Source organism: Prunus persica, chromosome G6 (assembly GCF_000346465.2).
Source record: "Prunus persica cultivar Lovell chromosome G6, Prunus_persica_NCBIv2, whole genome shotgun sequence".
In the NCBI taxonomy this organism is placed as follows: Eukaryota; Viridiplantae; Streptophyta; class Magnoliopsida; order Rosales; family Rosaceae; genus Prunus; species Prunus persica.
This window is the reverse complement of record NC_034014.1, coordinates 6,012,359-6,027,721: the sequence shown is the minus strand read 5'-3', so window position 1 is coordinate 6,027,721 and position 15,363 is coordinate 6,012,359. Positions and strand designations below refer to the sequence as shown.

The 15,363-nt window shown below is 37.5% G+C and overlaps 2 protein-coding genes across 2 annotated transcripts; both read left to right on the top strand.

Annotated features, from left to right (window-relative positions):
* LOC18773426 (chitinase 2) lies at positions 1,916-3,134 on the top strand. Its single transcript, XM_007205551.2, has one exon. The coding sequence runs from the start codon at positions 2,056-2,058 to the stop codon at positions 2,983-2,985; it is 930 nt and encodes a 309-aa protein (XP_007205613.2). The 5' UTR covers positions 1,916-2,055; the 3' UTR covers positions 2,986-3,134.
* LOC18773539 (beta-glucosidase 12) lies at positions 10,565-14,421 on the top strand. Its single transcript, XM_020567483.1, has 13 exons — positions 10,565-11,210; positions 11,311-11,380; positions 11,473-11,531; positions 11,668-11,743; positions 11,841-11,918; positions 12,007-12,094; positions 12,180-12,435; positions 12,608-12,723; positions 13,148-13,410; positions 13,493-13,524; positions 13,635-13,737; positions 13,857-13,965; positions 14,061-14,421. The coding sequence occupies exons 1-13, from the start codon at positions 11,040-11,042 to the stop codon at positions 14,230-14,232; spliced, it is 1,593 nt and encodes a 530-aa protein (XP_020423072.1). The 5' UTR covers positions 10,565-11,039; the 3' UTR covers positions 14,233-14,421.

Genomic DNA, 15,363 nt, shown 5'->3' with positions numbered 1-15,363 from the left:
CTATCCATGCAAAAAAAAAATAGTAAAGGTTGGTACCATCTATGTTTTCAGCCATGTTTTTTTTTTTATCATTAATGATGTTTTCTTTTTTGGAATTTAAATCTGAAAATACACACAATAGGACATTACCTTTTGAAATATAGGCCTGGAGTAGTTTGAATCGATACAAGCTATAGACGTGGATATACATAATTCGACATTCTAAAAAGTATCATATTGAGCTACAAGTTAAAAGTAAGTAATTCACTACTAATTGTATCGAGATCTTTTGAATTAAAATCTTACCATGCATACATAAATGGGTGCATTAATCGGACCTCCATCTCACCTAATGCATTGAACGTAGGTGATTAAGTTGAGGATAATATCAATGCTTATTTGAATTTAGTTTGTGACTAATTAAAGTGCTTAGTTATGAAACACTGCAATGCATGTGCATACATCCTCTTTATTCTCTTCTCCGCATGCCAATATACAAGGCTTACTGCTTACAGATGGGATTTTTTTTCTGCACTTGCTTTTCCTACTAGCGCAACTGCATGTGCTTCATGGATTCAATATTGGTTCTTTCTCTGAAACATAGTTGGATAAGGCATGGAAATGGATTTGAGTTTCTAATAACTGTACCTCTCACAACAATTCAATGATTTGAGCACCTCGGTTTATTAACTATGGAGTCTGTTTTCATATGAACTTAACTATCAAGTGGGTTTAATTTATAAATGTGAGATTTCAATACAAAAGACTTTTGATACAACTTTAAAATCGAAAAATGAGAGGTCTTATATACCTATGCATTCGAGATCGGTTGTTCGAATTCTACATTCCCACTATTGTTAATATTTGGACAAGAAAAAAAGGGAAGAGAGAATGAGAGATCCTATATACTTGACCTTCTTAATTCAATCAGTCATATTCCTCACATAAGATAGCATGGTAGTTGATATCATTTGTGAACTATTTGTACATACATGCTTCTATCTTGGGCACTTATCAAATTCTTTTGGGCCCTGTTTCGGTTTGATTTATATATTTTGGGCTTGGTGAATTTGAAGGCCCAAAAGTCTTCCTTTATGTTGTAAATGATGGATGGCCCATATGTTGAAAATGAGGAGCAACATTAAGTGAAATACCGTGTTTTACAAGAAGTTGAAGACTTATAAGCTTAGTCACTATTTACAAATAGTAAGAAGCAATCTTACTATTTGTAAATAGTAAGGAGCAACATTGAGTGAAATACCATGTTTTATGAGTTAATGTTGCAGAGTGAATGCATTGGTTGTCATATCATCTACTTATAAATAGAGGCAATCTTTAAATTTTGAGAAACACCAATCTTACGAGAAAAAAGAGAGAAAATTCTATCAGTGTTAAAACCACAAGAGCAAATACAATTCCACCCCAATATTCAGTGGTACTTTCACACTCTTGCATAATTTGCGCACATATAAAGTGTAGAACTGTTTCCAATATATATATATATATATATATAGAGAGAGAGAGAGAGAGAGAGAGAGAGAGAGAGAGAGAGAGAGAGGATTTTTTGACTCAAGTCCTGATAAGAGTTGTTTGATTAGCTTAGGAATGAGTTATACCTCCTACAAATCCAAAGATTGTCCTTCACTTTCAGCAATGGGATTAAAAAAATACATAATGCAAGTTGAGCATATATGAATAATCAAACACACTGAACTCTTTAAGTATTATGGGCAAGAGGGATCGAATTTGGGACACGAGAAATTTCTAAATTGCATAATTCAAATGACTTTGGCAATTGATGGGCTTCACCAGCCAGAGATAATATAAAAATTATACACAATCTAGATGACTACCACAATTTTGTCTCTTGCAATCCTGCCAAGACAAAGCTCTGCACAAACAAACTTACTGTAACGGCACTGCACACACACAACCAGATCAACTAGCTTGTTTCCTCATATCCCTTATCTGCATATTCACACTGAGTGCTACACTATATAACTGGCAGCTAACAAGTTTCAATTTCACTCATAAACATACATAAATACGAAAACATCTAGCAGTCTTCAATATTATATGAGCAATATGGCACTCTCAAAGCTTAAGCTCATCTTCACCCTTTTCTTCCTTCAAGCCTTCCTCACATCCCCTACATCAATCCAAGCAGCCCCAGCAAACTCAGATCTCTTCAGAGAATACATAGGAGCTGAATTCAACGATGTCAAGTTTTCTGATGTCCCCATTAACCCAAATGTTGAATTCCACTTCATTCTCTCATTTGCCATAGACTATGACCCCTCAGGCTCTTCTCCCACCAATGGAAAATTCAATGTCTTCTGGGACTCTGATAATCTTAGCCCTTCCCAAGTTTCCTCCATCAAAAATCAGCATTCAAATGTCAAAGTGGCCTTGAGCCTAGGAGGAGACAGTGTGAGTAGTGGCTCTGCTTACTTCAAGCCTTCCTCAATTGACTCATGGGTTTCCAATGCTGTTTCTTCTCTCACAAGCATCATCCAGCAGTACAATTTGGATGGAATTGACATTGATTACGAGCACTTCAGCGCAGACCCCGATACCTTCTCCGAGTGCATTGGGAAGCTTATAACAACCCTCAAGAACAATGGAGTGATATCATTTGCTTCCATTGCTCCCTTCGATGATGACCAAGTTCAGAGCCACTACTTGGCCTTGTGGAAGAGCTATGGCCACTTGATAGACTATGTGAATTTCCAGTTTTATGCATACGATCAGGGCACCACAGTGTCTCAGTTCATCAATTATTTCAAGACACAAAGCTCCAATTACAATGGTGGGAAGGTCTTGGCAAGCTTTATCAGTGATGGGAGTGGTGGACTGTCCCCTGAGAATGGTTTCTTCACTGCCTGTCACAGGCTCAAGAGTGAGCAACAACTTCATGGTATCTTTGTTTGGTCTGCAGACGATTCCAAGAAAATCGGTTTCCGCTATGAAAAGCAATCACAAGCTCTCTTAGCAACCCCCCACTAGTACTATGTTATCTTATATATTTAGCTTCTATATGAGTATGATTAAGAAGTAAGCTCTGGAATTGGATTCCTGGGTATTGTAATGCTTGTTGTACTTCTATTTACCTGGAGTTATATACATATTTCAGATTGTGTTGTTTGAGTATGTAAGATCGCTATATTCTATAAAATTTGCTGATTTTCACAAATGGTTTTCTTGTTTCACATGCTAGCTACTCTAGCACTGGCCTCTACATAATTCAACTTTCTTCTTTGATATGTACTTACACCAAGAACAGAGTTCTGAATGCTCACTTTCCTTCTACCTAGAACAGAGTTCTGAATGCTCACTTTCCTTTTACCTCCTATTTTATTTATTCAACAACTTGTTGGAATTTGGCTTGCCAAAGTGATGTCAAGAAGGTAGAATTCGGTGCGAAGCAGCTGGAGCAAGAGTGGTGCAGCAGAGGAGCAGAAAATGGCTTGCTGTGCAAAAGCGATCGATTGCTTTTTCCAAGCGATTGATCGCTTTCGCATAGAGAGCTCCATGGCTCACAGACTTGCAAGCGATCAATGGCTTGGGAGAAGCAATCGATCGGTTTCGGCTGCTGGGAATTTCTTCCATGCGTTTTGGCTTGGTTTTCCATGTGTTTGCAGTTCCCATTCCAAATGGCTTTGTAACCCTAAGGTTAATGAGTTAGTTAGGAAGCTTGTGAGCTGTTTTGCGGGTTAGGAATTAGTTTGGCAAGGGGGAAACTGATTTGTATTAGATCTAGGTGTGACTTCCAGCATGTGTTGTAGTTCTAGGTGCATGACTTCCTATCCCAAACATTAATGAAGGTAGCTGGTGTGAAGACTTCACAGCACAAGACAAGGTTGACTAGTATGAAAACTTCTCAGCACAAGACATTGATGAGGGTGGTTGGCAAGGTGAGATAGCAGTTGAAGGGAAGCTCTTTACTTGTCTATTTAAGGAGAAAGGGTAGAGAATACAACTTGAGTTTCAGCCCCGGGGGGCTGGGAGTCCAAGGTACTTTGAGAGCAAGTGAGAGCTGGGAATGCAAGGTGTCTAAGCGAGCCAGAGCAAAGGGGCTTAGGCTATAGGGCAAGGGTAAACACATGGGAGCAAGTTAAGCAAGCTTAGAGGGGCAAAGCAGGGGCATCAAGGGTTTGAGCAGGGTAAGAGATAAAAGTGAGCTTGAGGGAGAGAGTAGTGTTCTAAGGTGGTTTTTGTGTAAATCGAAGTTGTAACATACTCTTTCATAAGTGAAATTTATCAAGGGGATCACCAAGAGGATGTAGGCAAGATTGGCCGAACCTCTATAAATCTTTGTGTCCATGGTTGTATGCTTGTTCCGGAAGTGTTTGCATTCTATTCATCTGTGAATGTTAGTGTATGTGCCAGTTGCAAGCCCATTGAAGACAAGTTCTTGGGGAGTTTTCGCAATCCAAGAGGTCTTGGAATGTTTTGCCGCTCACCGACTGGCACCCAGGCTCGTTTGTCTTAATAACGAGCGGTGCCAAGGAGACTAGTGTTTGAAGACGATTGCACAACACAACTATGATACATGAGATTTGAACTCGGACATTCTTGAACAAAATGGAAACTAAATGCCGCTAAATCAAACGGACAAGGCTCACTTTGACCTCTTTTTTACCAAAAAACAAAAAACTAGATCTTAATCCCTGAATAAAATGTAGGTTAGATTAATCACTTCTGTAATTTAAAAAATTGATTCTAACCCTTTGTGACAGGACCCGATCCAAATTCCGCTTTGGAATTCGAACCAGACCCTGTGTGTGGGTGTCCGACACCTAGCGAATGACGGCCACAAATGACCTATTTGCCCCTCAACACAAAACATGATAAAATAACAAGGTTGACTTCTACCGAAAAATCGGCAGAGTTTCCCTTGTAACTGGCTCAATACCAAAATATTTTCACTTGCCAAAAAAGTACATATATATACAACCAACTGCCAACATACGTATATATACATTCCAACAGTTCAATTCTCAGTATAGGGCAAAATATCAGAGCGACTACTAAGAATTTACAAGGAGTGAATCCTTTTACAAAACAAAAATCCTACATCAAAGAAAGGCGCGGAAGATGGGAAGTGGCCCGGTGGTGGATTCCTGTGCACGTCTACTGCCTGAGGGCGCAAAACAACAATAAGGGTAAGTGGACCCAAAAACAAAGTTTAGAAAATAGTATAAGAACATACTAACCCCACTGTAAAAACAGTTATACAAACTAGCTTATTTTCTTTATTTTTGAAATTAATGCATGTATATAATTATATACATTTGAAAACAGTTTAAAACTATCACCTAGGTGTACCCTTATTTCCGTCAATTCCTTATATCCGTCAATTCCTTGCATCACCATGGGTGATACATACTAGCAGGTCTCAGTGACACGAAGTCGATTCGAGCCGCAACTCGCAGGATTCAGGGGGACCGTGGTCCACCTGATCCGCATTACTCGCTCCACACGAGTTCGAGTATCAAGGAACTCGTGGGGCAACTGTCAAGCATGCTGACTAAACCGAAGGCAACAAATATAATCCGAAGGCAACATTTAATAACTGGGTACAAGGTGGTTTAAGAAAACATAAAGTTTCTGAAGAAAATCTGTTGAATAATTAACTTTTTGTAACCTTTAAAATTCTGCTGTCATTTATCTGATAATTAACGAGAATATATGTTCCTATATTCTTTAAAGGAGATTTCACTCGGCAGCATGCAACATAAAATATTTCACAGAAGAAAACAGCTTATAACCGAAACTGAACTACTTAAATTAATTTATTAAATCAACAAAGAGTCCACTCACTGATAGTCCGAGCTCGCTGGACCTCTTGAAGGTCCCTCCTGCGGGTCAACTGGCGCCCGGGTGCTTGATTCAATGACCATAATATTCTATTAATATAATATAGTATTAAATTAAAAACCCTACCCTCGGCTCCTAAAAATAAGTGCGTCAATTTAAAGTGATCCATATGCCTATAACAGCTTTCCTTCCACGTGGGGTAGGTTAGCGGTATCTTGGGACTCAAAAAGCGCTAAAGTCCAAAGTCAATCCGGAACCCCACGGGTCCATGACCTCACAATATGATCCGGATGCCGCTAGAAGGTCCAATATATCTAGGACACATGTCCCGAGGGTATTGGTGTCGATCGGACGGTCGGATTAATCACGATCGTGTAATCGCATAATTTCTAAACCCTAGCTCTAGGGTTCGCGTTTTCGGAGTATCCGGGACTCCGATTCACGATCCGTCGAATCCTACACGTTTCTAAAATTATCTAGAATAACATATCTGAACCTGGTTACGATCCAACGGCTCAACAGTATTGAACCCGATAATCGCACGATATGGAAAATCCGTTCGAGGCTCAAACGGTATCCAAATTGAGATCCGCGAATTCCTATACGCTCGTGACAACCTAAGAATCGCATCAGAACACTGTTCCACTGCACTACACTCACCCACGCGCCGCCGCATGCACCGGCAACGATGGGTGTCCAAAGCGATTACGCATCGCCGGAAAATCTCAAAACCAAGGTTCCAAACTCCTATCCTAGGTATAACACCATATTTGGAACCACTTTTGTTCTTGGACCAACTCCAAAAACTTACCGGAAGTGGCCGAACACGGAGGCCGAAAATCGGCCGAATTCCAAATTACAAACTGAGCTAGCTACGGTCACAATCGATGCAAACCTACCCAACCATCAGCCAGAGCATGGAAAATAGGTAGAAATCCATACCTTACTCGACAAATTTGGAGGAGAAATGAGGGAGAACGAACGGTTTGAATTTTCGGAAAAAACCACCGATTTTCTGCAAATTCCGGCGACGTCAGCGGCGGAGTGGAGCGGCTGAGGGCTGAGACGTGTAGAGGAGGACGAGCTGGTTCTTTTGAGACCGGTGCCGACGGAATTGATGGCCGGACGTGGTGGTGGCGAGGAGAAGAAAAAATCGGTTGGGGGGGTGTTCGCGCGATAGAAGAGAGAGAGAGAGAGAGAGAGAGAGAGAGAGAGAGAGAGAGAGAGAGAGAGAGAGAGAAACTGAGGTTATATAAAAAAAAATCTGATTTTCTTAATTACCATTTTGCCCCTCGTGATATTTAATCGCATTTTCTTCGTTAAAACTCCGATTCGAGCTCACTTCGTGTCTATGAACTCATTTCGTCATGCTCTACGCAACGGTGTATGTGGAATTGTCAAATTCCTTTTCGGTCAAAAAGTCAACCTTGGGTTCATAATTTATTCCAAGGGCAAAATTGTCTTTCCTCATAATAAATTACTAATTAACTATGAATTTTAGGTTTGGGTCATTACACTTTGACCACATACCATATCAAAATAGGCTTGCAGGTTTGCTAAACCTATTGGTGCAAATGTATTTTCATTGGTCTAAGACCCCATAATTTGCCAATATATATATATTTTTTCTTCTGAAGTGAAATGAGATATTCAAACTTAGGATCTCTTTCAATATTGAGAAGAGAAGTACCACTAAACTAACAGATAGTTAGTTAATTGCCTATACTTAAGATGTTAGATCCCGGACTTGGCTCGAGTTCATGATAAATTAGTATCTTCATGTAACCATATTTAGCAGTACTTAATGCTTTTGTTATTTGCAAACATACTATATATATCGTGATAAAATCAACTAATCAAGCCTAGCTCAAGGCACTCTAACGTGATACAAGGATTTAGGGCTTGATGATGGAAATGATGGAGTAATTGAGTTTTGAAAATGCAACTCTAGCAGGACAAGCACTCAAGTCAAGTGGCATGAGTGCGGAGCACTGGATACAATTTTAGTATTGGCTTTGCAGTAGCATTAGCAATTCCATTAGCAGTTCGAGAATGAAATGTTGAAAACAGATTGTGTACAGTCGTATATGCGAGAGAAGTTGATTGTGGTTCTATATTTATTTAATTACTAAAAATAAAAACTTCGAGGTGGCTTAATAAAAGTTAATTTTTTGGTCCTTATAGTTTGAATAAAGTTCTAGTTTGGTCCATAGAGTTTCAATGATCCCTATCCTATATATGATATAAGCCCCGTTTGGTGACCAAGACTAGACAAGACACTTCAATTTTTGGATTGAATTGGTTGGGACCAGACTTGAATTATGTCCATTGTTTGGTGCAAGATTGGACCGAACATTAAATTTAAAAAAAAATATAAGAAACTTCGAAAAAATATCAAAGATATTCATTGTCCTTAATCCAGAATCTGTCGATTTCCTAGCTTCCATAACGTAGAAGATGCAAAGATTCCCACAACCTAATCTATCAGAACATTGAATTTCACCCGAAAAATCATGACAAGCACTCATGCCCACCAAACGATGACTAGCAATCGAGAGGCTTGTGTTTGTTGGTGTTTTGACACCATGGAAAAGAGACTACTTTACCCTCAAATATGTCCCTCACATAGGCATGTGTGTGTTGGTGTTTTGACACCATGGGAAAAATACTACTTTACCCTCAAATATGTCCCTCGCATATATTGTGAGGCATGGTGATTCTGTCCAAAAAAATAAAAATAAAATAGAAATAAGATATACATATATTGTCCTTAAATTGTAACAATTAATAAACTAATCTAGACAATTGAAACTATACAAGCACAAAGTACCTAATTAACCTCTAATTAGGTACCTAAGTAGAATTCTAATAAATTTAAACCTATATTGAAAGCTGGCGCATTTTAGATACCTAAGTAGAATTCTACTTCCCTAAACTTTTTAGGTAGCTAAATTTTAAATGCATCTACTTACAATAACAACGCTTTCTCCCTCATGCAACCCATTTGTTTAGGTGCATGGCTGGGGCTACACTTGGCCTCTAAGTCAAAGGTAGAAAAGTCAAACAAAGTAGGTCTAATATTCAGATATGCTCATAAACACTCATATTTTATTCTTCTCCAATATGGAGGTATTTATAGAGAAGTACAACCCTAAATAAAATGGAAAATAAATTCAAATTACAATAGAAAATAAATATAAATATTACAATAGAAAATAAATCTCAATTATAATAGGACTAGATAAATGGGTAAGTAACCAAAATCCTAACATAGTAAGGAACCAAAATCCTAACTAAGTAAGGACTCGCCAACATTCCCCTTCAAGTTGGGACAAAGATATTTCGCATGTCTAACTTGACAAGCGAGTCATAGAATACCATACTCGACATTGACCAATCGAACAATTGTAGAGAAGGCCTTGTCATAAAAACCCTAACAAATAAGGCACATAGAAGAACACATAAAAGCAGAACACAAAAAATCATGTGAGCACGGTAGTAGGTAAGGCAGAACACAGAAATTCTGTGAGCAAGACAATAGGTAAGGCAGAACACAGAAATCTTGTGAACATGGTAGTAGATAAGGCAGAACATAGAAACCCTGTGAGCACGACAATAGGTAAGGCAAAACACAGAAGCCCTGTGAGCACGACAGTAGATAAGGCGGAACACAGAAACCCTGTGAGCACGACAGTAGATAGGGCAGAACACAGACACCCTGTGAGCACGGCAGTGGGTAAGGTAGAACACAAGAAGCAAGTGAAGAAATAAATGCATCAACATTGGGCATGGTGATGGATGACGGGGTAGGCAGTAGAGGCTGCAATAGTAAGGCAGGTGACGGCGACAGTAGCAAGGTAGACGGTGGTGGCGGGCTAGGATTATAGGCTAGATGTATAGTGCAGCGGAAATAGGTAGTGTTTAGGGTTAGGGTAGAGACGGATCAAAGCACAGCAACATCATCGGCAATGACCATAGTAATGGAAAGTGAAGCAAACAAAGGCAACATCAACAGCAGCAACAATGGCCACAACAACGGCAACAACCACAGAAACGGTAGATGAAAACAATGACAAATCTTCCATATCAACTTTAGCTAATTCACGCAAACACAACTTCTCTTCACTCCCCCTCTCCCCCTAAAGAGAAGGGGTCGTTCGGAGCCAAGAAATATACAATATCTTCATGGGAATACGTCAAGATAATGGGGATACGTCAATAAACATATTATCCCCCTCCCCCTCCTAAAGAGGAGGGGAGGAGAGCACTTAAATTGCAAGTAGAATGCAAGCACAGGTCACAATCGAACTAGGCTCTGATACCAAGTCAAACAAAGTAGGGCTAATATTCATATATGCTCATAAACACTCATATTTTATTCTTCTCCAATATGGAGGTATTTATAGAGAAGTACAACCCTAAATAAAATAGGAAATAAATCCAAATTACAATAGAAAATAAATATAAATATTACAATAGAAAATAAATCTCAATTATAATAGGACTAGATAAATGGGTAAGTAACCAAAATCCTAACATAGTAAGGAACCAAAATCCTAACTAAGTAAGGACTCGCCAACAGAAAAAACCTTTCTTGTAACGGGATAACATTTTTTGTTATTTCCGATCAATAAAATAATGATACATGGAAAAATTATCTCTTATATCATTGTGTTATTAATCGAGAAGTAATCCCTCCCCCTTTTCCCAAACTAATCACCACTAAAACAAGCTTCAATGAAACACGAAGGGACCGTGTACATAACTAACTACCCCTACTTTTTTTTTATATAAAATTAATCACTTCTAAAAAAAGCTTCAATGATCATGAAAGAACCGTGTACATTATTCCCCCAAAGCCACCCACACCCCCCAATCCCTGGCACTCTCCCTACCTTTTTTGAAATTAATCACTTCTTAAAAAAGCTTTAATGGAAACGTTCCACCAAGAAAGTAGCAAAATTACAAGGAAGAGGAAATAGCATCTTCAATCACACACTTAAGTAATTTCACTACTCGCAATCCATGTGAATACCCAAGACCAAAACAACAAGTAATCCCAAACACATACGCAAATATGACTCAAACTATAAAAAAATTAAAAAATTAAAAAAAAACCTTAATTTGCTTTTGATCACTAATTCGAGACGCTATGTCAACACGTACTCCCTCTATATAAATGCCATGGTTTATGACAGGTAAAGGCAATCAATCATCTGGATCAACACAAACACCCAGTTATGGAAATGCAAAGCAGGTCTTTGATTTTAGGTGTGGTGCTACTAATTGGCTTTGCATTGACAAATAGCAAAGCTGCTCTTACAGTTCCACCCATTCATATTGACACTCCCTTCAACAGGAGCAGTTTTCCACCAGGTTTCATATTTGGCTCAGCTTCAGGATCTTACCAGGTCATGAAGTACCCCCTAGTCTTTTCAATGTAAGCCCAATTAATTAGCATCTCCATGCAAAACATATATATTGACATGTTCAGTGTGTGTAACATTTCAGTATGAAGGTGCTGCAAGTGAAGGTGGTAGAGGACCAAGCATATGGGATACCTACACCCACAATCATTCAGGTCTATCTAATCAAATAATCAATTAGTTAAGCTACTTTTGTTACTTTTGTGAATTTTCGCAAATATTTAAACAAAATTACGATCAATTGCAGAAAGAATTGCTGATCGCAGTAACGGAGACATCGCTCTTGATCAATATCACAAGTATAAGGTTCAAAATGTTCTCTTCCCCTTTTGTACTTGAAGGTCGCATTGTGTACATACTAATTGAGCTTTGAAGCCTGAAGATGTGAGATCCTTAGTTTTTACCTTATTTCTTATGCTATCTTTTGTGTTCTATACTGCAGGAAGATGTGGGTATTATGAAAGATATGGGGTTAGACGCTTATAGATTCTCTATCTCGTGGTCCAGATTGTTACCAAGTAAGTTCATCATCTGCGCATTGAATATTAGTTTAATTTCTATTTGTAGATTGAGTTACTTGCTTATTTGCTTGCTTTTTGTTATAATTATTATTAGGTGGAAAGTTAAGTGATGGTGTGAACGAGGATGGAATCACATACTACAACAATCTAATCAATGAACTCCTTCGAAATGGTGAATCATCCCACATTACCTGCACTCATAAAAATTATTATTCGATCAAATTTTTAATTTGCTTTTACTACTGATCATGTACCTATAGGTCTAAAGCCATTTGTCACACTCTTTCATTGGGATCTTCCTCAAACTTTAGAAGACGAATATGGTGGTTTTTTAAGCCCTCGTGTTGTGTAAGTGAAATTTTTTATCCTCTATAAAATATAGATCATTAAATACATATTACTATAACATATATTCTGAAATGTGTATATATAGCAATCATTTTCAAGACTATGCAGAACTATGTTATAAGAAATTTGGTGATCGAGTAAAGTATTGGACCACGTTGAATGAGCCATTTACCTATAGTAGCAATGGTTATGCATTTGGCTCTATGGCACCAGGACGATGCTCTACTTGGCAAAAACTAAATTGCACTGGCGGAAATTCAGCTATTGAACCATATCTGGTGACACACCACCTCCTCCTTGCTCATGCAGCTGCTGCAAACTTGTATAAGAATAAATTTCAGGTCCAATCCATTAGTTCTTTATTTTTTTTCCCAGAATTTTCGGTCCTAATTAAGAATTCTATACGAGTGGTATTAAATTGAAATATAAGAGGGAAAATTTTGTACAGTGAGATAAACAAAGGTTATCCATTTTTCTAGCTCTAAATAAACTAAGATTGATGCTCTTTTGCAGGCATCTCAAAAAGGTGTGATAGGACTTACGCTTGTGTCACCCTGGTTTGTGCCTCTTTCAGAGGCAAATGAAGATCAAAAGGCTGCATTACGGGCTTTGGACTTTACTTTTGGATGGCAAGTATATAGGGCAAAGGTCACTTTGATCCTAGTAGATTGCGATTTTTTCACTTTGATCCATGTGATTTTAATTCAGGGGACTTGATCTCTGTAGTTTGATATCAATTGCTATTTAAGGAAACATCAAAATTTCTATCCAAAATACCTATCTACGTAAGAGACACGTGCTTACTCAAATGCATAATTGGATGGAACTTTGAATATGTCCTTTAATTGCGATAGATATCAAACTACATGGGTCAAGTTGTCATAATTGAAACAACATAGACTAAAGTGATCCGACAAACACATGGATGAAAATTGACTTTGTGTCATCTATATATCAACTCAGTTAACTGTTTATTTACAAATATAACATTTACTAGCAAAAAGTGCATTATAGAATACTAAGTTCATGCTAGGGAATTCCATTGCTTTGTAGGTTTATGGAGCCATTAACAAGTGGTAACTATCCGCACATCATGCAGTCTCTTGTTCAAGGACGATTACCAAAATTCACAGAAGAACAATCCAAATTACTAATTGGGTCATTTGATTTTCTTGGACTAAATTACTATACTGGTTTCTATGCAAGTGATACATCTCATAATATTTCTGCACATGCAAGCTACAATGCAAGTGATGCATCTCATAATATTTCTGCACATGCAAGCTACATAACAGATACTCGCGTGAATCTTACATGTGAGTATAAATTGAAAACTTATCTCAAGCAATCTAAGTTTCTAGAATAATCAGATTTTAACATTAATATATGTTGTGGCAGCTGAGCGAAATGGAGTCCCTATTGGTGCAAAGGTAATAAATAGCGAAGTTTCAACTTAAGCTATTATAAATTACATGATTAATCGTTTTCACTTATAAATGTAACTCCTAAAAATCTCAATTATCTTCAAATGGGAGTACAGGGTGCTTCAGACTGGCTAAATATTTACCCAATAGGAATTCAAGATTTTTTACTCTACACGAAGGAAAAGTACAACGATCCAATCATTTACATTACCGAGAATGGTAATAATTTTTTAGCCTTAATTAATTTCATCATCAATGTTTCACATACATATCGTGTAAAATACAATTAATTGCTATAATTTATAATTCAATACTATATAATAATGGGCATATTGTAGGCATTGATGAATTGAATGATCCAAAATTATCACTTAAGGAAGCCCTTTATGATACCAAGAGAGTTGACTACCACATGCTTCACCTCTTTTATGTTCAAAGTGCAATCAAGTAAGTTCTAATTGACTACCACATGCTTTACATTTGGGTTATTAAACCATTACATTGAAATCAATACATTTTGATGTTTTTTATTTTTCGTCTAGAAATGGTGTCAAAGTGAAGGGATATTTTCTATGGTCATTGCTAGACAACTTCGAATGGAGTGCTGGATACACTGTTCGATTTGGTATCAACTTTGTGGATTACAATAATGGGTTGAGAAGGCTCCCAAAACTCTCAGCACACTGGTTCAAAAGTTTCCTCAAAAAATACTGAAAAAGTTTCTTATTATTCACAATATAAACGTTTAAGTGGATCACTTCCCTCTTTCCTTATTTATATTCCTTCAATAATGGGATTGTTATTTGTGTACAATATTAAAGAGATCACATTTGTGTATTGCGTTTGTGCACTATATTTAAATTCCAAATGATGAATAAAAATAAATGCCTATTATGTATCCAATTCCTTGCCTAATTGAACTTGTACTCGGCCATAATTTAGTGCACATCTAGTTTGTTTTAGGTTGAAATACACTTGGAACAACAACCTTTTGTATAAGACGCTTTTTTTTTTTTAAAGAAAAAAGGATTTCATTCATAATTCAATAGGTTTATACATATATAGGATAACATGAAAATAATGGCCTCGTTAAAACTTTAGGAAAATCACATGGGAAAATCCTAGGGTAGAAAGAGTACTACAAATGCCATAGATTAACATAAGAGTCCAACCCCGAATCACCAAACCATTACAAATAAAGAAAAACAGACTACCAAACTACTAGAATATTGACACAAAGGACCCTATAAGAAAGCACACCAAAACCATCCTAAATTGTCAAAGAAAGCCTTCTATGAGAACATTCATAGTCCTTTATCCAACGCAAGAATTATTTAGCACATAAAGGGTCAGAGCCACAAGAAACACACCAAGAAAAACACAGAGGAGGCAACACAGAACAACCCCATAAGAGCACACCAACTCCTCCCAGGACCTGTCAAAGAAAACCTCTTATGATAGCAACCATAGTTCTTTGCACGGCATAGGAAATAATCAGCTTGCAAAGAGTTAAAAAAGCAGGAGAAAGAAAACACAACGAAAAAAACAAGAAAAACAAAGGGAAGATTGGAGTACACCACCGCATTCCAAAACCCCTAAAATTTCATAGTTGGGCCACTATTTATATCCACGTGGCAATTTAACATATCTTTTAAAGAGCTCTTCAATAAAATGGAAATTATGTGCCGCTATATATACCCAATGAAGTTGGTGATGTTGAGTTTTGAAACTGAATTTCGAAGCCTATGAGTAATGAAGTGTTAGGTTAGTATGGTTGCAAATTTTGGAGAGAAAAACAATCAAAACAAAGTGCAAGCAAAAAGACAGCCCAACTATTTGGACTTG

Bases quoted from the DNA above. Each gene is read 5' to 3' on its own strand.
- LOC18773539 (XM_020567483.1), top strand. From the start codon at position 11,040: ATGGAAATGCAAAGCAGGTCTTTGATTTTAGGTGTGGTGCTACTAATT. The intron at 12,095-12,179 runs GTAAGTGAAATT...GTGTATATATAG, and splicing joins TTTTTAAGCCCTCGTGTTGT to CAATCATTTTCAAGACTATG. The intron at 13,525-13,634 runs GTAATAAATAGC...ATGGGAGTACAG, and splicing joins GAGTCCCTATTGGTGCAAAG to GGTGCTTCAGACTGGCTAAA.
- LOC18773426 (XM_007205551.2), top strand. From the start codon at position 2,056: ATGAGCAATATGGCACTCTCAAAGCTTAAGCTCATCTTCACCCTTTTC.